At 37.0% G+C, this 24,705-nt stretch overlaps 1 protein-coding gene across 2 annotated transcripts; it reads right to left on the bottom strand.

Annotated features, from left to right (window-relative positions):
• Positions 1 to 1,187: 1,187 nt before the first annotated feature.
• LOC149819820 (phosphoenolpyruvate carboxylase 2) lies at positions 1,188 to 21,703 on the bottom strand. Of its 2 annotated transcripts, none has more exons than XM_089983871.1 (11): positions 21,486 to 21,703; positions 20,941 to 21,197; positions 20,002 to 20,393; positions 19,090 to 19,174; positions 5,202 to 5,424; positions 4,692 to 4,795; positions 4,255 to 4,342; positions 3,702 to 3,856; positions 2,485 to 3,483; positions 1,864 to 2,250; positions 1,188 to 1,620 (listed from the first exon to the last, which is right to left on the bottom strand). In XM_089983871.1, exons 2-11 carry the CDS (start codon positions 21,100 to 21,102, stop codon positions 1,324 to 1,326), a joined length of 2,892 nt encoding a protein of 963 aa, XP_089839997.1. In that variant the 5' UTR covers positions 21,103 to 21,197; positions 21,486 to 21,703; the 3' UTR covers positions 1,188 to 1,323. The 2 variants fall into 2 exon arrangements, with proteins under 2 accessions (XP_089839997.1, XP_089839996.1); XM_089983870.1 differs by having other exon boundaries at positions 21,480 to 21,702.
• Between the last annotated feature and the right edge of the window lie 3,002 nt (positions 21,704 to 24,705).

The raw sequence follows: 24,705 nt of genomic DNA, 5'->3' as shown, positions 1-24,705 counted from the left end.
ATATATATCCTTATATAACCATTTGCTTCAAACCTATCATTTTTTCAAAAAACTGCCATGAAAGTAGGTACCATGATATATCACGGTAAAGTTTTGAACAAAACCCACAGGTAGTCCGCCTAACCCCAGTTTTCTACGTCCAAAAGTAAAAAAAAATACCCACTTTTGAAATATAGGAAACTCAATTCTCTTTAGAAGGGTTTCGCAAATCGATTCTCGTGTTTTTTTAATGTTTCCCTTCCTACATTTTTCACATTAGAAAATAAAAATTTGTTTGTAACAAACTTACATGTTGGTTTTATATCATTTTATATGTGTGTTTGAGTCATTTCTTATTTGCTTTTTCCCATGCTTCATATTTTTTATATGTGGGTTTTCTTTTAATTTTTCATGCATTTGCATTATCGCTTCATAACCCACTACCTTTCAGCACTCGCTTCCCAGCTTCCGCTTCAGGCATCGCCTTCTCTTATGGCTGCTAAAAAGCATATTTTTGTAGTTTTTTTTTGTCTTCATCGAAGTTCACAAGGCTTTAAACATATGATATCAAATAATGAAATTTAATGCCTCAAATTTATTTTTGTATATATTTTAACTAGGTTATCGATAAATTGACAATATATAAGCTATATTACTTCTGTCCGTCGCTGCCAACCCTAGCAGCATATTAAAGGTAAGGCGTCCTCCAAGGGGTTGTTCATGCACAAAAGGCTTTAGAGGGATAAAGATTTTTTCTTCTGTTATTTTTAGTTTATTATCAGTTAGTATAGCGGATTTCTTTTAACCGGGGAAATTGTTAAATTTGCTAGCGGTGTGAAAGGAGTAGCATTGAATCTTGAGAATGAGAATGTGGGTATTGTTCTTTGGTAGTAATACCGCTATTAAAGGAGATCTTGTCAAGCACAAGATGCACATGGGCTCTATTGTGCATGAAAGGTCATGTTAGGCCGTGTAGTCGACGTGTTGAGAGTACCTATTGATAGAAGGGGCTCTAAGCGATCTAGAACACAAATGTGTCGAAGTGAAAGCTCTTGGGATTATTGAACGTAAATTTGTGCACGAACCTATGCAAACACGACTTGCGAACTTTCTAAGGACTCCCCCCGTTTCACCTAAAGAAATTTCTCTATACTTGAAATAGAGAAGCCACATTTACAGATGCAATAAAATTAAAAGCTGAAAGGAAATAAAAAAAAAAACGCCATCATCATAATAATATAAATATAAGAATTTTATTACTCATTGGCCTGTATAGCTCCGAAGGATAATTTAAAAGAAACATATCTTAGAGGCTTAAGCGAAGCAACAGGTCCCAGTCCGCCCTTAACCAGTATTCTGCATTCCAGCAGCTATTCCCTTCATGGTCAATATGAGAGTATCCTCCAGGCCTGGTGCATACTCACTCGTCGGGTTCAGCTTAACCAGCTCTGCAGCTGGCTTACTCGAGTCCACAATCTCCTTCGATATGTGGGGCCTCACCTTCACCTGAAAGTTGGGATCACGGATCCGTTTCAGTGTGCATGCTTGGCACACATTAAGTGTTGTGATGTATGAATCTCGCAACTTCAGCCTTTGTTTCAAGTAAGGATCTCCTTCAAGAAGATCCTTGTGCCCAGCAACCTGCTCAAACGTGACAGTGTTCAAGTCATCAGAAGCAAAAAGTTTCAGATTTCTGAATGAAAGGTGAACAAGCATGTAAAAATGCAGGGCCAACTATTGAAATTTAAGGAATGTTGAGTCATGAACTCCACTTTGATGTATAATTTCAGCACGGCCAACACATGGTTTAAGATGAATTAGGCAAACAATCCGACCAACAGAATTGAAACTACAAAAAAGGAAAAGAATGCAACTGATCTTTACCTGAAGAAGTAGGCGTTTGGTTTCTTCATAGTTGGCTCGCAGGCGCTCCCCGAATGGCCAAAGTTCTTCAGACACTAGCAGCTTGTCATACAGAGCAGCTATGCCAGGATCTCCCTTAGCGAACACCATTTCAACCAAATCAAGCGTGACCCTGAAAAACGGCCATTCATTGTACATGGCTTGTAGCATACTAAGATTGCGGATATCCTTGTCAAGGATGTGCTTGAATGCTGCTCCGAAACCTAACCAAACGGGGAGATGGAACCTGGTTTGCGTCCATGCAAAGATCCATGGGATCGCACGAAGTGATTCTATTCCCCCACTTGGTTTCCTCTTAGATGGGCGACTTCCAATATTCATTCGGCCATATTCCATCTCTGGTGTTGCCTGTTGAATTCAATGCATAGCTAAATTACAACCTGGTGTCTGCACTGTATTATATAATTATAGAACTTCCTCTAGAAGGATCTAAACAGTAGTTAACTAAAATCACTGAACATTTGATAACAAATAAAATCCATCACCAATAATAAAAAACAGCACTACAAAACTCTTAAACATCATGGAAAATGTAGCCATTAAAAAAAAGAATACATTAAAGACTAGGGAAAGAATACTCACAAGACGGAAATATTCTACAAAGCGTGGTTCCTGGAATACAATGGATCGATACTCCTTGGTGGCTACTACAGCCATTTCATCCATTAATGCACGCCACTCTGGCTTAGGTGAGACCAGAGGATGCATCCCATGCTCAAGGGTAGCAGCAGTGAAACGCTGAAGAGTTCGGAAACATAAATGTTCCTCTCCAAATGACTGCTCTATAACTTCTCCTTGAACAGTGACACGAAGACATCCATGAATAGTATCAGGCGGCTGAGACAATATGGCAAGATGGGTAGGCCCACCACCTCTTCCGACTGTTCCTCCTCTACCGTGGAACATTGTCAACTTCACACCGTATTGCTTGGCAACCTTTACAAGCTCCTCCTGACTTTTGTACAACTGCCAAGCAGCTGACAGCCTTCCAGCATCCTTGCCAGAATCAGAGTATCCAATCATAACCTCTTGTTTCCCATCAATCCTATTCATGTACCAGTCAATTGAAAAAAGCCGAGCTAGAGCAGCAGGTGCAGCTTCAAGATCAGCCAGCTTCTCAAACAAAGGGACCACTCTCAAAGACTTCTTTACACGGCACTCACGTTGCAAGAGTTCAACAGCAAGAACATCTGAGGCAGCTGTGGCCATTGAGATGATGTAAGCTCCAAAATTGTCAGAAGGTAGTTCCGCAATTACATGAAATGTTTCCAGCACATCAGCAATTTCTTCAGTTTTGGGAAGGTCAGGACCAAACAATGGTCGCTTTCCACGGAGTTCTGACAGCAGCCATTCTTGACGCTGTTCCTCCGACCAATCACGGTATGAACCAATTCCCAAGTGCTTAGTAATTGCATCAATGACATCAGTGTGCCTATCTGATTCTTGACGGATATCTAGCCTTACAAGCGACAGACCAAATGTTGAAACTTGGCGTAAGAAATCCAGAAGGCTTCCATCAGCAATTGGTTGGTCACCACAAGAGCACAGTGATCTATAACATAGTTCAAGAGGTTCGAGAAACTATAATAGAAAGAAGGGCAAAAAAAGAAAAAGCAATCTGATCAGTATCTGAATTAACAGTAGGAAAGGATGCTGAAGCACAATCAATTCCAACTCTTTAGTTCCTTAATTTCATATAGCATGATAGATTGACTTCAATGACTTGAAAAGCCAATACAGGGCATTTAAAATAAAGGCCTACAATCAGAAAGAAGATCGAGGGAGGTTAGGAAACAGACCTGCTCAACATTTGTATAAGTTGCTTCCTCAGGAATATCAGAAATTCCATGGGCTAGCAAGTGGCGAGAACGCTCACGGGTACTATACAGCTTATCTCTAACATCTCCAAGTATTACACGATACGGCTCATTTGGAGGAACTTGTTTCCAAAATTCTGAATGCAAAAATATATAGACAATTAATAATTAGAAAATCTGGCAGCATCACAAAAGCCTCTTGTACTCTAAACAATAATATCACTTATTATGAAAATGACAACAAAGATGTCCTTATCAAGGAAACCACAGGTCCTAAAACGTCTTGAGTCCTTGATTAACTCCTATATAAAGGGTTTTCAGTTTGTTTCACTTTCAAGGACAAGCGAGAAAAATTTGTTTTCATTTTGTTTCTAAAAGAATTTTTAAACACAATGAGGTGCCTCCGAAGTAAACATAAAGTTTTTGATCAAGCAAGTCAATCTTGCCACAAGTAGGATTGGATACTACATTAAGCACCACTTTCTGATGCAGGGCCTCATGCCACAAGTACCACAATTTGCTTTGATCTGCATACCTATATAATGTTTTGCATCTTTTCGTGAGGAGCTATGTAGTTCATTTGCTCGAATACGAAGCTCATCACTGCAGCGCCACATAGATAACTGCAAAGAGATCAAATAATTTAGGGAATTACAAGTAACCAGTTCAGTCAATTGAGAGGAAATGTTCAAACGTGCATGCTCATATGCACATGTCCATGACAAAACTTCTGTTTCTTGGTTGACCATCAATCGAGTACCCTGCACAAACATATTGTTTTTTTCTTTTCTTATATTTGTAAAGCAAAACATCAGAACTCTTGACTCTCGGGATCATCTCTTCAGTGCTGCAACTCAAGCACCAACCAAGCCAAGCCCAAATAGTGAACTTCAGGACCAGCATCAAACTTTTTACATGTGTACTTGTGCATGCATGCATGAGGGTATAGAAGCATAAATAAATCATTAGTACCTCAAACATAAGGTCTTCTATTTTAGAGTAGTATAAATTTGCAGCCATCATTCTAGCCAGCAAGCATACATCCCTTGTCACCTCAGGAGTCACTCTAGGATTTCCTGCAACAGGACGTACAGAAGTTATTGAGGAAGTAAACAAAAAAGGGACCATCCATATAGTTAAAGAAATACTTTTGGTTCAGCTACTGTGCAATGTTTTGATTCCTATGACATGATTTATAAGTGGCCTTAAAGCTTCTTCTCAGGGATGATAACAAAAGGACCAGAAGGGCGTCATCATCCTGAAAAATAAACCTTGTATGTCCTAAAAATGAGTACACTTTCTGCAGAGTCCATCCATCAAAAGAGAGAGAGAGAGAGAGAGAGTTCTGAACATAGATGAGCACCAAAACGCAACCATAGAGAGGCATATTTGCGAAATCATATGCATCTGCAAACATATCAAGACGGAAGAAAGATGCAGGTGGCCAGGAAAAGGGGAAATAAAATCGTAGCAATATCTTACCATCACGATCACCACCCATCCAAGAAGAAAATTGGATAAGAGGAGCATTATAAGGCACACGCTCATCTATCCCTATGTTCTTTAAAGCTGTATCAACCCGACGTAAGAACTTAGGAACACCCTTCCAAATTGTTTCATGAAAATAACTCATCCCAGCTCGCATTTCATCTTGAGGTGTTGGTTGAGTACGCCGGATTTCATCAGTTCGAAATGCAGCTTGAATCTGTCAAATATTTAAGGAAACAAAATAAAAAGATTAATTACTGATGTCAGCAAGAAATAATTATGTCAAAGCAAGCACTAGGCTATCATGATTCATGGTAACATTTCTTTCACTGTTGAGTGCAATTGCACAATCATAAGATGGATGCGAGCTACAATTTTGGCACTGTTCAGTTACAAAATTTCAATACCTTCAAAGGGCCTTAGATGATTCAAAATGAAAGAACACTCTGAATGACTGTTAGGCTAAGAAGAGATGCTAAATGCAAAAATCCCTTTTTTCTACCCAATAGGCACTGCCTAGTTTTACTGCTAAAGAAAAGAAATAAACTCCCGAGGCAGTTGATCCTTGACTCCTGTTGATTCAGAGCAATATGCACTCCCAAGTACATATTGATAGGGCATATTAGGTCAAGTTGAATATGACATAGAGATAATAAGCACACTCTAGAAAATGATATCAAAATAACTGGTTTCAGACCAACATGTGTTCGGTGTCTTTAAGTTTCAAGAATCTATGGAGATTCATAAAATTGTATCTAGAAGGCAAAAGGTGAAAAATTCCAGGGCAAATTGACTTAAATCGATGACTAGTTTTCATGCTCTGGAGACACTAATGATAGATGTTCAGTTAGCATTTTTTATTGGAAAAGAAAAAAAGGAAAGCAAGATACACCCTTACCCATTAAAAACCTAAGGCTTTAAAATCAATGGCTCATAATCTTCATAAATATTTAGGCATTCAAAAATCACATTTTCCATTGAAAATACACGATCCAATGGTTGATTCCTAGCACATTCACCATGCCAAGCACATCCACAAGGATGGATTTGCAAAAAAAAAGTGTTGGAAATACCCATATTTCTAGTTCTCATATTTCAATTTTCATATTCTAGTGACAAGTTCGAAGTACCATTTGGACAAATAAGAATCCCCTTTCTTACATGATTTCTCTGTCACATAGATAGATATAGGATCAATGGAGCAATTACTTAGAAGTACATTTGTGCATCAACCCTTCCTATCTGATAGAAAAGGTTCTCATACCATGCACCATGGGAGCATACAACGACCCCATGGGCATGACCCCAGCATAACCTCGCCACCAAAGGGACAAGGTCTTTCGACCCTCAGTCTGAAGACAAGTAGTTGTTTGCAAGTCATAGCAAATAGCACTGCCCAGACTCGTTCGCCGACGTTGTGCACGCACTCGCACGGTCCTGTGTCACCATGCACGGTTGGGATCGCACCGCCACACCAAGGGCCATCTCTTCGTGCACCCAAGGCCAATGGCCACGTCACATGGGGGATTTGCACTACACACAAACACCCCATGCACTCTCAGTGCTGCCCTATGTCACAGGGATTCGGCTAACCAGGTGTCGCACCCTCGTCGACGCGACGCGGGTGCGCGTGAGGGTGCGGAACCGGGTGCGATTAACTAGATATGTAAAAGAAAAAAAGAAAACCCCATCGTGGGAGGCTCGCCTGAAGAAGAAGAAGACAACGAGGAAAGAGAGATGCGAGAGGGAGTTCACCTGAAAGGGGGGCAGAGGTCGCATCACTGGCACAGGAAGGACTGGCGTCGGGTGGCCAAAAATCCAAGGTTCGCCGGACGTGGGGCTTACCAGCGTCAGGTGGCCAAAAAACGAACAGGAGAGAGGATGCCTGCGGCAAGGGGAGAAGGCTGTTGAGAAACTCGGTTTTGATGTCACATAATATGATACACTGTCTTATTTAATTTTGTATGATATGATAATATGTTCTTTTGAAATAATGTTATATTATGACTAAATATGTTTTGCCTTAAATCTAACGAGTATTTGATGCAAGGATATCTCACCCAATAAGGATGGAGACTTCCTGTTCAAGTACAACTATGGTGCAATCATACTCCTTGAAGAAAAAGCTTGATGAGCCATGCTTTCCTAAAGTTCAAATGAAGAAATCGGCTACCTCAAGTTGAAGATTTTTTTTCTTCTTTAGAGTCATATGTAACAGAACCTTCAGGAACTTGCATATTGCATATTACATACTCATTCATACATACTATATCATAAAAGTATACGATAGTTTCAAAAAGGTTCTTTTTTGAAAACCAACAAGTGTACCTTCTTACAACCTTTTATGAAAAAGATATTTTGTCATATAATAATTGTACCTTCTTACAACCTTTTATGAAAAAGATATTTTGTCATATAATAATTGTACCTTCTTACAACCTTTTATGAAAAAGACATTTTGTCATTATACCTTACACTATATACAAGACAACATAAAATCGGCTACATAAGAAAAACAAATAAAATATGTTTTTGAAAAGACTTAAGTTATCTTCTTTAAAATGTTTCTTAATACAAGAAAAAGACAAAAACATAAATCGGCTACACAAAAGAAAAACAAATAAAATATGTTTTTAAAGGACTCTAGTTACTTTTTCTCATAACTATAGAATGTCGACTTACTTGAAGTCATCATTCTCTTTACAAAGCATTAAATGCCTTCTGTAACAAATCCCTTCTAAATATCCTTCCCAAAGAATGTCGACCTTATTTTTGGATCCTCATTCTCTCTGGAGACTTTAAAATACACTACATAAAGAACATACTTGACATGACTATGTACAAATTAATATCTCAAAGCACTCATAGTACTTACACTCATTTAAAGTAAAGAAGTACTAATGTACCTCAAATCATTAATTAGAATAAAGACAAAACTACAACCCAACGTTCAAATGTACTATTGTAAGAAATAGACTTTCTTACATAAAATATGTATTACCTAAAACACTACAACGACTAGTGTACCCTCTATCTTACTCTTCTAGAAAAAGGCATTCTCGATCTTCTCTAAAAGATATTTTTGAAAAGACATAACATTTCATATTTCAAAAAGTTACAATTCCAAAATGTAACGACTACTTTTTATAAGCTATATAAACACACACACACATAAACTATTCAAACAAGAGGAATGAAATAGACGTGTGAGCTTACAAAGAGAAAAATATTCTATTCGTGATTTGAAAAGAGAGCCTTGAAAAAGAAAGAGAAAAAGAAAAAGAAAGAAAAGAGAAAAAGTCAAGTCCAGCTCTTTGACAAAGAGTATCCTCTGAGTGACAAACAGAACATTCTTAGAATCCTTCATTCGTGCATTCATATCATTCTGAAGGTTCTATAGGAAGTATTGTAACTCTGTTTATTCACTGTACTCCTTCTTTGTTCAAAGAAGTAGACCTCTGTGAAAGAGGGTGTTGCCCTTCTCTGTTGAGAGAAGAAGACCTCTTGGGAAGAGGGTGTTGCCCTTCTCTGTTGAGAGAAGAAGACCTCTTGGGAAGAGGGTGTTGCCCTTCTCTGTTGAGAGAAGAAGACCTCTTGGGAAGAGGGTGTTGTACTATTTATCCGGTAACTCGGATGTTATAGTGAAATCTCAAGTGGTTTGCTTGGGGACTGGATGTAGGTCTGGATATTGACCGAACCAGTATAACTTCTGTGTTTTATGTGTTGTGCCTTATTGCTTAATTATTTTATTTTATCGATCATTATCATATTTCACTATTCACCCCCCCTCTAGTGGAATTTCATTTGGTATCAAAGCAGGTTTGCTGGTTTCGACGTAACAAGTCTTCCAGCACAAATGGCATCTACCTCTTATGCTCGTGATATTGAAGGTCAACACGCATCTCGTCCCCCCTTCTTCAATGGCTCCAACTATGGATATTGGAAGTGCAGAATGGCTATCTTTCTCAAATCCATAGACTTTGCTGTATGGAAAATTGTTGAGCATCCATACACATCTCCATCCGCAGACTATAACTTATGGTCTGATGAAGAAAAGAAAATGACAAACTTAAATGCAAAGGCTATGAATGCCTTATATTGTGCCATTGATCAAAATGAATTCAACAGAATATCTATATGTGAATCTGCATATGACATTTGGCATTCTTTGGAGGTGATTCATGAAGGAACCAACAAAGTCAAAGAAGCCAAAATATCATCTCTTGTTAGAAAATATGAGTTGTTCAAAATGAACAAAGATGAACCCATCACAGAGATGTTTACCAGATTCACCAACATCACCAACGATCTGAAATCTCTGGGTGTAACATATTCCCAGACTGAAAAGGTGAAGAAAATCTTGAGATCTCTCACAACTGATTGGGAGAGAAAGACCACTGCTATTGAAGAAGCTCAAGATTTATCTAAGCTTACATTGGACGACTTAATAGGAAATCTTATGGCCTATGAAGTCCACATGAAAGAAAGAAGGGAAGAAGAGCAACCAGTAAAGAAAACTCTAGCTTTCTCAGCCCTATCTGAGAATGAAGACTCAGATAAAGAATCAGAAATTGCGCTACTTACCAGAAAATTCCAGCGCTTCATGAGAAGGAACCGGCTTCCAAACAGGCACAAGGAAAGAAAAGATCTTAAAGAAGATCTCATGTGCTTTCAGTGTAATAAGCCAGGGCACTTAAAACGTGACTGTCCCCTTCTCAAAAGAAAGTCCAAGACTGAGGAACCAAAGAAGAGGTTCTTCAAGAAAAAGGCTCTGCATGCTCAATGGGATGATTCAGAACCATCCACTAGTGAAGAGTCAAGTGATGATGAAGCCGAAACTGCAAATATGTGCTTCATGGCAAACGAAAGTTCGGTAAGTGAAATCTCTGATTTTTCCTTTGAAGAACTTCTAGATGCTTTTCAAGAACTATTTGAAGAATCTAGAAAATTGAGTTTCAAAAATAAAGCTTTAAAATCTGAAAATTTAGAGCTTTCTCAAGAGAATGAAAAACTCAGCAGTGAAAATTCTGAGTTGAAAAAGAAAAATCTTTTGCTTATATCTGAAATTTCTTCTACTAGCTCCAAAACTAAAGATATGCAAGTAGAAATTTCAGAGCTAAAAAGTAAAACTGAGAACCTTATGAAAACGGTTTTCAAGTTTACTAAAGGTAAAGAGAACTTGGATAAACTCTTATCCTCTCAGAAGGTCTCCTTTTACAAGAATGGGATTGGCTATTCTCATTTCAAAAAACCTTCTTGTATAAATCAAAAGACCACATTTGTGAAAAGTTCATCTGAACCAAATAAGGAGTATTATATTAATAATCTTTTTTACTCCTCTAAAGAGATAGACAAACCCAAATCCAAATGGATATGGGTTCCAAAGTCTAACAAAAAAGGACCCGATTGGGTACCAAAAAGAAGATTTACTTAATGTTTTGCAGGCTCCAAAGAAGAACAGATGGATACTAGATAGTGGATGTTCAAAGCACATGACAGGACATCCAGACCTTTTTGTTGTTCTTCATCATAAAGGAGGAACCGTCACCTTTGGAGATAACAACAAAGGTTTGATAATTGGTATTGGAAATATTGGTAACATAGACAAACCTCTTATCAAAGACGTTCTCCTTGTTAAAGGATTAAAACATAACCTACTAAGTATCAGTCAAATGTGTGACACAGGTTATAATGTTAGCTTTAATCATGATGCATGCCTCATAGCTGACACAAATGAAAACATCATCTTAAAAGGTATAAGAAAAAATAATATATACGAACTATACCTAGAAAACATCACAGAACATTGTCTTATAGCTAATAATGACACTCAACATCTATGGCACATGAGAATGGGCCATGTCAATTCAAAATACATGTCCAAACTAGCTAAAAATAAATTAGTACGTGGGTTACCCAACATATCTTTTAAAAAGGATTATTTTTGTGATGCATGTCAATTAGGAAAATTGTCAAAATCTCCTTTCAAATCAAAAAATGTCATCTCAAGTAAAAGACCTTTAGAGCTTCTCCACCTGGACCTTTTTGGTCCTTCTAGGGTAGCTAGCCTTAATCATAATAGATATGTTTTTGTCATTGTAGATGATTACTCAAGATTTACTTGGGTAATATTTTTGAAAAACAAAAGTGACACGTTTTGTCAGTTTGAAATCTTATGTAAAAAATTACAAAACGAAAAATCATGTTCTATTGTTAAAATCCGTAGTGACCATGGAGGAGAATTTGAAAATGAACTCTTTGAAAATTTTTGTAACTTGCATGGTATTTCTCATAAATTTGCCTTCCCTAGAGCTGCACCTCAAAATGGTGTAGTAGAAAGAAAGAATAGAACCCTTCAGGAATCTGCCAGGACTATGCTCCAACACAATAATCTTGTAAAATCTTTTTGGGCAGAAGCTGTTAATACTGCATGCTACATAACAAATAGAGTTCTCATTAGACCCTTATTAAATAAAACTCCCTATGAACTATTCTATGACAGAACTCCAAGAATAGACTACTTCAAAGTCTTTGGATGTAAATGCTTTATCCTAAACACAAAAGATAGCCTAGATAAGTTTGATGCTAAATCTGTTGAAGGCATATTCTTAGGATATTCAAGTCATAGTAAAGCATACAGAGTTTTCAATAAGTGTCATAATACTATTGAAGAATCTATGCATGTTAGTTTTTGTGAATCTATTGATCAATCTGTTCATATACAAACTAATGATGATGTTGAAAGTACAGATTTATTTTTAGATAACACAGCTAAGTCTAATGAAGATGATCACCAAAGAACCTTTGTCGATATCAAAGATCATCCTCAAAAGCAGATTTTGGGAGAACTAACAAAGGGGGTTCAAACTAGAGCTCAGCTAGAACGGATTGCAAACATGGCATTCATTTCTCAACTTGAACCAAAGAAGATTGATGAAGCCATCATTGATGAGTTCTGGATGCTAGCCATGACTGAAGAACTGAATCAATTCCAAAGAAATGACGTTTGGGATCTTGTGCCGAGACCAAAGGATCATCCAATCATTGGGACAAGATGGATCTTCAGAAACAAGCTAGACGAAACAGGTAATGTTATAAGAAACAAGGCCAGACTAGTAGCTCAAGGATACAACCAGGAGGAAGGTATTGACTTTGATGAAACATTTGCTCCTGTTGCTAGACTTGAATCTATTAAAATGCTCTTAGCATATGCAAGCTATATGGATTTCAAATTATTTCAAATGGATGTTAAAAGTGCTTTCTTAAATGGTTTTATAAATGAAGAAGTCTATGTAAAACAACCTCCAGGATTTGAAAATGAACAGTACCCAAATCATGTTTTTAAACTCAAACGTGCCTTGTATGGTTTAAAACAAGCACCTCGTGCTTGGTACGAAAGACTTAAAACCTTTTTATTAAAAACTGGTTTTTCTGTTGGCAAAGCAGATTCTACACTATTTGTCAAAGTAGTGGATAATCATACCCTAATTGTTCAAATCTATGTCGACGACATCATCTTTGGATCTTCTAACAGCACTCTCTGTGAAGATTTTTCTAAGTCCATGCAGAAGGAATTCGAAATGAGTATGATGGGAGAACTCACCTACTTTCTTGGACTGCATATTAAGCAAACCAAGGATGGAGTTTTCATCAACCAATCTAAGTATGCTCATGAACTTCTGAAGAGGTTCAACATGAACTCAACTGCTTCAAAATCCACTCCTATGAGCACTACTACTGTGTTGGACAAAGATGAAGATGGTAAGACTGTTGATACAAAGGTATACCGAGGTATGATAGGATCACTTCTTTATTTAACTGTTAGCTGTCCAGATATAATGTTTAGTGTTTGCTTGTGTGCTAGATTCCAGTCAAACCCAAAAGAATCACATCTTAAAGCTGTAAAAAGAATAATGAGATATTTAAAAGACACAGTTGATTTTGGATTATTCTATTCAAAATCCTCTACATTTGATCTAATCTCATACAGTGATGCTGACTTTGCTGGAAGTAAATCTGACAGAAAAAGCACAAGTGGAACATGTCACATGCTAGGGCACTCACTGGTATCATGGTTCAGTAAGAAACAGAATTGTGTATCATTATCAACTACTGAAGCCGAATACATTGCTGCTAGCCTAGCTTGTACTCAAGTTATCTGGATGAAACAAACATTAAAAGATTTTGGTTTAAATTTTGAAAACACAACTATTTTTTGTGATAATACAAGTGCTATAAACCTATCTAAGAATCCTATTTTACACTCACGAACTAAGCACATTCAAATAAGACACCACTTCTTAAGAGAACAAGTCTTAAACAACATAATTAAACTAGAATTCATACCCACTAATCAACAGTTAGCAGACATATTCACTAAACCATTAAGACATGAAGACTTCACATGAATTAGAAGAGAACTAGGAATATGTAAACTAAGTGACTTATAAATTAATCACACTTAATATAATACTTCTTATAAGTTTTGTTAAAATCTTATTTTAAAAGTCTTTTTCTTCTTATCGATTTTTGTTAGTCAAACTAGGTTTCCATATTCACGTATACTCTAAACTCTTATAAGACACATTCTTTATGTCTTTCAACTTGTCATCTTTCAAGTACACATCCATAATGACTCTTTGTCCTATCTCCTTTCACTCATATCCATAAGAACTAATTATATTAAAAGCTATCATGACATTGTTCACATCACTCATCTCATATCTCCTTTATTATTTATTGTCCTTTTGTGAAAACTTCTCTTACGATAAGTTGATTCACCTTCAACATGATAACATATTATTTTATGAGAAATCTTACTTTTCAAATTTTAGTCAAAATTCAAATGATTATCCTCTCGTACCACCTTTTAAGTTATTATATTTCACATAAATTTTTACTATATCATCTATTATATCATAGCCTAAGAACAATCTATTATCATCTCTTCATGGTTTACATCTTTTACGAAAATTCTCTTTTCAAAAACATATACTCCACTCATTAGTACGTTTTGTATCACCATTTTAACTCTCTCTCTACATTATACGAAGTTCCTTTTCATCCGTGACCATGACTCTCTCATATATTTTATATCTCTCTCCAATCGAGATTCATTAAAACCTTGTCCTTCACTCCACTTTATGTCATACAATTTCTATCCAACTTCAAGTGATTGGTGTCCTTTATGACCACTCTCATTTCTTTTACATATCCGTATCACCCTCCTTTATATCTATTCACACTCCTTTCACGTATATCAAAATATACACTTCTTAAATAAGAAATTATTGCATTTTCTCATACTCTCATATTTGTCCTATTCCAAACTCCCTCTTCACGATTTTGGAATGCTTTCACATAAAGTAAATTCTTGAAAAAGTTGTTTGTTCTTATTAGGCCATTATTCACTCTCTATTCTTCATGATCTTCACGAAAAACTTTAAAAACTCTTGAATCATTCTTTCTCTTACGTTTAATATGACACTCCATACTCAATTCATGACTCTTCTCACTATCCAACAAGATTGCCCATAGTAAATTTGTTACATATATAGAAAAATTATTTCGAAACTATGTCCTTCTTAATATCTATGCTAATATAATACACTTTCTTCCAAAATTGATTTGATTTGTCATTCACAAGTCTCTTATTTTACAACTCACGCATTTCCTCATTTCATATCAACAATTATTTTCTTCCTTCTATTTAATCAATTGGTTCATCTCTTACCATTCCATTCGATCTTTTCTATCCTTATACAAATTTTCTCTCGGTTCTAGCTCCTTTCTCTCCTAGTGCTTTATTTTCAAGACACTCGAAAATGGCTTCCTCTTCTACCAATGTGATCACCTCCGCCGATCTAAGGTATCCTGATTTGTTTCACACCTACACCTCACTCTGCTCTCGCCCCATTCATGAAGGAAAATTGATCAACTTTGACGACTTCATGTTCTTCGACTTAGACACCTATCTCCCCGAACTCAAACCTCTCATAGGATCTTCATCCCCAACCGCCTATTATCCTGAACTAGTTCGACTGTTTTATACCAACTTCTCTTCTGATCATGAACAAACCTCAATCACCAGCAAAGTCCGAGGACAGCTGATGATTTTCAATGCTTCCGACCTAGGTAGAATTCTAAATCTACCTTCCACCGGTACCGACCTTAACGCCATAGTACCAATCGACCGATCGGTACTTCGAAAAATACTTCTCTGCACCAACTGCTACCAACTTCCGTGGCACATGAGGAATCTCCAACCTCAAGCTCAGCTACTTGCCCAGATTCTTTTCCACAACCTCTATCCCAAGCATCCCCGCCAGGGATTAGTTCCTCGAAAAATCTCTCTTCTTATCTACGCAATCCTTTCTTCTCTTTCGATAAATTGGTCATCCATTATTTTCGACCTTTTTATTCGTTATCAGAAATTTGAGCCTCTTCTTTTTGGGTGTTTTATAACTCCCATTCTCAAATACTTCCAAGTACCACTTCACAACGAAGTCATCCTCCGACCCTCTCACGTCCTCGATGCTACCACCTTCAATCTAAGGTCCTTGCACATGCCCGGCTCTGATGAAGCAGATCCACTGTCCTCCTTCAATTACTTTTCTGCTATGATGGATATCGAGCAAACTCAAGATCGAATCCTTCGTAATCAAGCCCTGTTGCAGCAGACTCGCAAGCGGAATCGTGCCAACCGGACAACTTCACCTTCTCCACCTTCGAGATAGACTCATTTTTTATTATTATATTTGGTCTGTAATAACTTATTAAATACTTTCGGTCTGTAATAATTTATTGCTCTGATCCCTCCTTTTTGTCCATGACAAAGGGGGAGAAAACCTGTCTCTTTAAACATTATTTCACCTTTTTTTATCATATTATTATTTCTATGCATAATGTCTTTTTGACAGGGGGAGCATATTTTGTCATCATCAAAAAGGGGGAGAATGTTGAGAAACTCGGTTTTGATGTCACATAATATGATACACTGTCTTATTTAATTTTGTATGATATGATAATATGTTCTTTTGAAATAATGTTATATTATGACTAAATATGTTTTGCCTTAAATCTAACGAGTATTTGATGCAAGGATATCTCACCCAATAAGGATGGAGACTTCCTGTTCAAGTACAACTATGGTGCAATCATACTCCTTGAAGAAAAAGCTTGATGAGCCATGCTTTCCTAAAGTTCAAATGAAGAAATCGGCTACCTCAAGTTGAAGATTTTTTTTCTTCTTTAGAGTCATATGTAACAGAACCTTCAGGAACTTGCATATTGCATATTACATACTCATTCATACATACTATATCATAAAAGTATACGATAGTTTCAAAAAGGTTCTTTTTTGAAAACCAACAAGTGTACCTTCTTACAACCTTTTATGAAAAAGATATTTTGTCATATAATAATTGTACCTTCTTACAACCTTTTATGAAAAAGATATTTTGTCATATAATAATTGTACCTTCTTACAACCTTTTATGAAAAAGACATTTTGTCATTATACCTTACACTATATACAAGACAACATAAAATCGGCTACATAAGAAAAACAAATAAAATATGTTTTTGAAAAGACTTAAGTTATCTTCTTTAAAATGTTTCTTAATACAAGAAAAAGACAAAAACATAAATCGGCTACACAAAAGAAAAACAAATAAAATATGTTTTTAAAGGACTCTAGTTACTTTTTCTCATAACTATAGAATGTCGACTTACTTGAAGTCATCATTCTCTTTACAAAGCATTAAATGCCTTCTGTAACAAATCCCTTCTAAATATCCTTCCCAAAGAATGCCGACCTTCTTTTTGGATCCTCATTCTCTCTGGAGACTTTAAAATACACTACATAAAGAACATACTTGACATGACTATGTACAAATTAATATCTCAAAGCACTCATAGTACTTACACTCATTTAAAGTAAAGAAGTACTAATGTACCTCAAATCATTAATTAGAATAAAGACAAAACTACAACCCAACGTTCAAATGTACTATTGTAAGAAATAGACTTTCTTACATAAAATATGTATTACCTAAAACACTACAACGACTAGTGTACCCTCTATCTTACTCTTCTAGAAAAAGGCATTCTCGATCTTCTCTAAAAGATATTTTTGAAAAGACATAACATTTCATATTTCAAAAAGTTACAATTCCAAAATGTAACGACTACTTTTTATAAGCTATATAAACACACACACATAAACTATTCAAACAAGAGGAATGAAATAGACGTGTGAGCTTACAAAGAGAAAAATATTCTATTCGTGATTTGAAAAGAGAGCCTTGAAAAAGAAAGAGAAAAAGAAAAAGAAAGAAAAGAGAAAAAGTCAAGTCCAGCTCTTTGACAAAGAGTATCCTCTGAGTGACAAACAGAACATTCTTAGAATCCTTCATTCGTGCATTCATATCATTCTGAAGGTTCTATAGGAAGTATTGTAACTCTGTTTATTCACTGTACTCCTTCTTTGTTCAAAGAAGTAGACCTCTATGAAAGAGGGTGTTGCCCTTCTCTGTTGAGAGAAGAAGACCTCTTGGGAAGAGGGTGTTGCCCTTCTCTGTTGAGAGAAGAAGACCTCTTGGGAAGAGGGTGTTGTACTATTTATCCGGTAACTCGGATGTTATAGTGAAATCTCAAGTGGTTTGCTTGGGGACTGGATGTAGGTCTGGATATTGACCGAACCAGTATAACTTCTGTGTTTTATGTGTTGTGCCTTATTGCTTAATTATTTTATTTTATCGATCATTATCATATTTCACTATTCACCCCCCCTCTAGTGGAATTTCAAAGGCGAGCGAGGAGAGAGAGTGAGCAGCATGGGGAGGGTTTCTCGAATAGAAACCCTACCCTGCGTGCTTATTTAAAGCATGTAGTGTATGTTTTATCGGGTTTGGATCTAAGTCGGATCCGAATCCGACCCGGGTCCTTTTTTTTTGCCGCATCCCCGCACCCATGTTTTTTTAAAGTGCTGCATCCCCGCACCCGTACCCGCACCCGCACCCATGTGACATAGGTGCTGCCCATGCGATATAGGGGTTGTCTGTGCCAAGCCGATGCCAAAACAAGCCAACCAGCTCACGCAGGAGGTCCCCTATATAGGTGTTCTGGGAGTTGAGCCCCCGCTGGTATGAGAAACCTGAAAAAACAACTGAAGAACCATAAATTTTTCAACTTTTGAATTCTTTGAATCCGACTTTATTTTTGTTCCCCATAGTCCATTTACATGGTGTAATTTCAATCTTGGCCCCAAACAACTCCAAATGCACTTTGACCTTCAAGATTTCGTACATGCTACTGCGCGTGCCACGCCCGTAGTGTTTATAATTAATTTCTTTTGTGTAATACTAATTGATAGGACCTCATTGGTAAGTGCTACAAGATCTCGTGCATTGGAACCCATGGTTATGGGCCCGAATCCATTAGTATGGGACATTTTCTTTTCCAAGCGGAATCCCCTAGTATATGAAAGAATGAAAAAGTACTTTCGTTGTTGTGGAATAAGAACCCTTCGTATCTTAATGCATGTATTTGATTTATTCGGTGGTTGATTGATTGTAATGAAGATGATAACAATAGTAAGCTCCAGCAAATCTGTCAGGGTCAAATATTCTTGCAGTGGTTAAATCTCAGAAAAGAATTTACACCTTTGCAGATTGATGCATAATGAACAATCTTTTAAAAGTGAGTCCCATTAAATGTGAATAAAGCTTCATCATGAATACCAATATATGCATGCAAAAAGTGCTGTTGTAGCAATACTGTTAATTATGGCCAATATGTACCATAAACCAAAACTAGCAAGCTCCCACACAAGGACAATAAATCATAGAATTTCTGAATGAATACTCAAAAGAAAAGCTACCTCTCTCTGCAGAGCTTCATCAAGTTCCTGCTTGTCATCAGGAGTAATGTCCTTGGCATACAATTGGGTCAGACAATTTCGAATCCTGCATAAGAGAAAATGTTGAGAAACAAGTTCTTCACTTTATTTTGTTTCAAAGCCAACAAAATGAAAATCAACTTTCCGATAACCATGTTTTCTGCTTGCCGTTTTTGTTTAACTTGGAACCCAATGAAAAGCAGAGAAATTTTCATATAAATGCCACACCATATCAGGTAAACAATAAAAAAATGATGGTAAGCAAAGTGCAAGAAGCCAACTACTATTTCATGTAGGGAGAGGAAGAAGGCTGCACATGGCTGCAATACCTTTTGTCTTCTGATAAACACACTCAGATCTCATAAGGTTTCAGGATTTTTGACAGATTGACTTGGTCTTTGTCCTACACAGTCAAGAAAAGCTAGGAGCCCAGGATTTGGGGCATATAACTTGAGTCTACAAAGGAATCAGTTTACTTGACCTGAACGAATCATTTTCATATTTGGATCCAGGAAGCATTCGAGAGTGCACATGAACTCCATGACCGAGTAAAGTCAGACAAGAACATAAAAGGCTCCTCTGTTCCAACGATCAGTGATTTAACTCATTTTTTGAGTTGCTACTATTGACCCCGAACCATCAGGCCCATGAATGCCCCAGATTCAAAACCAAGTTTCTTGGCTTTTAACCATGCCCACGAGTCTCTGGAAACAATTTCACTGTCTAAATAAACCAAGTCTATTGGAATTATTAACAAGCAAACTAAACACGTTCATGGTCTAAATAAACTGAGTCTACTGGAATTATTAACATGCAAACTAGGCATACGAACAACAAATCTGATTGAACAATGACTACACTTCATCAAAGAGAACTTGCACAATTCTGAAGTACCTTCCATGCTTTTGAAGCAATGACCTTCGAACTGACTGAGTTGGATGTGCAGTGAAGACCAAATCAACAGTTTGATTCTTCAGTGCATCAAAAACTTCTTCAGGAGACTTTTTCAACTGCACCACCAGTCTCTTGATAGTTTCTTCAATATCTGATTCAGTTGCAGCTGAATTCTCATCAACAAAATCACCCTTTTTAAGCTTGATCCGCCTTCTGTACGCAATCTGAACCTCTTCAGCCAGGTTGGCCAAGTTAAGCATGTGAGAAAAAGACTTAGTAACAACAATAGAATCCCCTGGATCCAAACTCGTTAGCATATTTCCAAGCTCCTCAAGCTTGTGAGGCTCATGCTTCCCCTCATATTCTGCCGAAAGCTCATAGCATTCTTGAACCTAAAAACACGAAATTCAGTTTCAAACCAAACCCATCATACCAACATCCCAACATGACCAATGAAATCTAACATCTAACCAACGCATATCATATTTAACAAAGAAATGACCAGCCTAGAGAAGCAGCAAACAGTTAGGTATTTCTACGAGTATGAATCATATCAATAAATTCCAAGAAGGTTTCTTCAATCAAAGAACATAAATAGATCAATAAATTGATGCATAACGTAAATGGATTCATATATCCATATGCTCAAGGAGAATCTACACATCAAAAAAGACCACCGTGCCCCAAGTATGTCATAAAAATCATCCCTGCTTCAAATCAGTGCTACTAGAAAATTTTCACATGTCAACCTCAAAATAGAATAAAAAATCTCCAAGTGGGGTATAAATGAACCGAAACTATTTTTTTTCAAATCAATCAATATTAAAAGGTTTCAATCTCATACAACAATAACAACAAAGAAACACATCAACAACACAAGCACAAGCAATCTGCAAAACAAGAACGAATTTAATAAGTTGGGCAATCTCAATTCGATACCGTCTCTCGGATATCGTCGCCATGCAATGCTTGAAGAATGTCAAGGAAGCGATCCAGAAGAAGGGCGTCGTATTCCACCAGTTTATCGTCTTCAGAGACCTTCCCGGGCACCAAAAGCCTCAATTGCGCATCAATCGACGCATGCTTCTCCAATTTCGACATAGTTTCTTGGCGAAAACCAGAAGACAACCACAATTCCGAATCCGCAGAAGAGGGTCGTCAAATGGAAGGAAGAGATATAAAGGAAAAGGTTAAGCCTGCATGAAGTTGATGGGCATCAGAAAAACCCACTAAAGATCGCGACCTTTCGCGAAAAGATCACTGCCCAACAAAGGAAAAACCCGGGAAAAAGCTGAAAACACCATTTGAAGCAGAAATCGACGTACCCACAAACCAAAAAGATTCAAAATCATGAGGTTCGGTAACGAGAAGACAGGACTCATAGTGAACCACGCACCCATTAACGATATACTACCTCAATAGTTACGCCTCAACTTAGATGAAGAAAGAAGAGCAAAAGCAGGGGATGGGTCTCTCACCTTTACCTATATTCTGATGAAGAATTTCACCAACATTGAAGAGCAAAAAATCGGTGGGTGTTGTGAATTCTGCTTTCTTCTTGCAGAGGCAGTGTTACTTGACCTAGGGTTGCCTATATATAAAGGTTTCCGAGCGCGTCTTTTTCCGGTTGAATTTCTTTTTCTTTTTTTTCTTGAAATGATAAAATTTAGAAAAGCTTCTTCTAATTTCAAATATCCACCAATTATGAGAGCAGACTAATTTAACTTTGGAGACACTAGGCAACTGAGTGAAATGATGGCAATGTATTATAATGCAATTGGAAAAGAAGAATGTGAATGTATCATTATGATATGTGTTGATAGTTATAATAATAATTTATTATAATTAATATAAAGGATGCTGAATTCGTGGAGATGTGAACTCCTACCTTTTATTTTATGTCAATTCACTGATAAGTAAAATGACATCAATTTGCACCTGCCTTGAAAGGGTATTAACCAAGGTTGTAAAAAATAATTAAAAATATTATTTATCAATCAGAACGTGACACGTGTTAAACTATTAAAATAATATTTAAAAAAGTAATTTTAAGCTCTTTTTTATATTTATTAATTGACAACACTGGTCTGAACTATATTGCTTTCATTGCACTGGTTGTATGAACTTCTCAATGTGGTGCACATGAAAGATGCACATTAGCACGGCTCTGATTTTAGTGATAAGTAGAAAGTTGAGACATAGTTCATTAATTCAACTTTCTCTCACTTAATTTTAGCCAAACCAGATATGATTTTTTCCCTGTATATCAGCTTGGAGTCTTCTCTGTGTTTGCTGAATAAGTCAATGAAAGATAGCGTATCAGTACGCATGGACAAGCATGCCTGGCTGAAAAAGGACTTGACAAGTCTTTTACTATTTATTAATTTAGCTTTTTTGTGGACCATAAATGAGACGTTGAACTTGGAATAAGACCAACTTCCTTTTTCATTGAACATGGCAGATGCTTGTTCTGTACATTGAATTTTGTTAAAAAAGACAACAATATTTCTACATTGAAGGAGGAAAAAAAAAGTTGGCCGCTTGACTTTTATACCTACTGTTAGGGGTGTCAACTGGTCAGGTTTGGTTCAGACCCAGGTAAAACCTGACTCAGGCCTGATTTGAGATGATGATATCGGGTCTAATCGGAACCACCATAAGAGAAACCATACTCGGATCCTATAAAAATTACATAAACCAGACCCGAACCATACCTGATAAAATAATATTTAAAAAAAAAAAATTTACATTAAAAATTTGCCGATCTTAGTTGAAGCTTGGGTTGGGCCCCTGTCTAGTATGAAAATTCACAAATCATACCCAGCTCCATATATTAATCTAACCCTTTGGGTCTGACTTGGATTCTAATAGTACCTTCTCATTTATTGCCAAACCTTGAGCCCAAAGGGTTTGGTATGGGTTGGGTCCGAGTCAAACCCAACCCATTGACACCCCTACCTACTGTCAGAACTTATGTTTATCATAAAAAAATCAAATCCACGAATCAATAAATAAATCATTATGGCTGTGGGGTTGCACATATGGCTATATTTTGAGTAGGTCTCTCATCGATGTCAATGAATCGGATTTTATCTAATATCTGACCAAATTTAATTATGTTTAGTTGCATTTGGTAAGCCAAAATCATATTCAATTATAATCTGATGCAGATGTTTAGATCTTTGTGACTGAATCCGGCAAATATCTGAATTTGGTAGATATCCCAATCTATTTACATGTAAAAAAGCAGATCTGACCATCAAGATTCTAATCTATTTAGTTAACAATCGATTAGTGGAATATGACATTGGTCACATCCCATTCGAATCCGAACTGTTTACATCCCTGGTCTCCTGACCCTGATCTAGTTCCTCTGACTAACAAATCAAAAAAGAAAATGGTTATTGTTAAAAACAATCCTCCTTGCATGAAGTTGAAACTTAATGTACTTCTTAGTGGGCTAGGGCTAAGAACCTCAAAGGCTTCACCAACTGGAGACTTGCCAATGTGCGGTTGGTGATGGAGGAGAGATTTTCCTTGCCTTAGGAAAGGAAAAAAAAATAACTAAAACTTTGTAATTAGCTAGTGATTAGGCAATTAACCTTATTAAGTTCCCTTGACCCTACACCAACGGGGGGGGGGGGGCTCTGCTTTGTCTGGTAGGAGCAGTTAGTGCAGGTCACCTTGTGGCAAGTTCAAATCCCAATGGTATAATTGTATAATTGGTAGGGTGGCTTGCCTTTAAAAAAAAACAAAAGTGGGGAGGAGGTCCCACAAGGTCTCCACCCTTGCCCCATTTCAAAATTTTGCCATTCATCCCAACCTTCATCCTTGCAAGGGTTTTGATTTTAACCTTCATTCCCGCCTTCATCCTCGTTTCATGTCCTCCATCGCGGGTCCAAATGGGGTGAGGCAAGGCGGACCCCCATTTCTCCTCGGTCCACTGTCATCCCTAAAGGTATTTTAGTTATTTTACTAATGGAGATTGGAGACGGGGCAGAGCAGGGGAAAACGGAAGTCTATCCCCACCTCCATCTCCGCACGAGTTTTGATTTTAACCTGCATCCTTGCCTCTATCTCTGTTTCATGTCCTCCATTTTTGTTCATTGGGGGGAGGGCAGGACTGGTTTTGCCCCAGTTCACTGCCATCCCTAATTAGAGGCCTCTTAGCCCTCTGATTAAGAGTTTCCTTAAGGGCCATTCTTATAACTAGCAAAATGCATGTGCACGAGTGAGTGCACATGGAAGAACAAAAAGAAAAAAAATTTTATACGCTGCCAGGACACTGGACAGCAACCGTAAGTAGGACATGCAGAGCCGGCACGAGGTTCATGATATTGGAAAATAAAATAAAATAAAAGTGCTTATGCTTTTTACCTTATAAACTACTGTTATTATGCGAGGCAAATTATTATATGCCTCATTTAAAATGATGCTCAGTTACTCGTTAAAATAAGTTAAAATATGGTTTTACATTCTTAGCTAGGCAATAGGAAAGCACATTAGATGACAAAAAGGAAAGGAAAGAACCCCATAAGAGAATTAATTATAATGGACAACACAAAGGAAAAAATGGTTAAAAAGGTCAAAAAATGCAAACTATATCAAATCCTCTAAAAAATGATCTAAAAAAAGAAGTTAAAAAGCATATAAAACACTGAAAATGTAATATATTAAAAAATGAACGAAGACAATACTATCGTA

Source organism: Nuphar pumila, chromosome 12 (assembly GCF_984573655.1).
Source record: "Nuphar pumila chromosome 12, dmNupPumi1.hap1.1, whole genome shotgun sequence".
Classification (NCBI taxonomy): Eukaryota; Viridiplantae; Streptophyta; class Magnoliopsida; order Nymphaeales; family Nymphaeaceae; genus Nuphar; species Nuphar pumila.
This window is presented reverse-complemented; position numbering and strand designations above follow the sequence as displayed.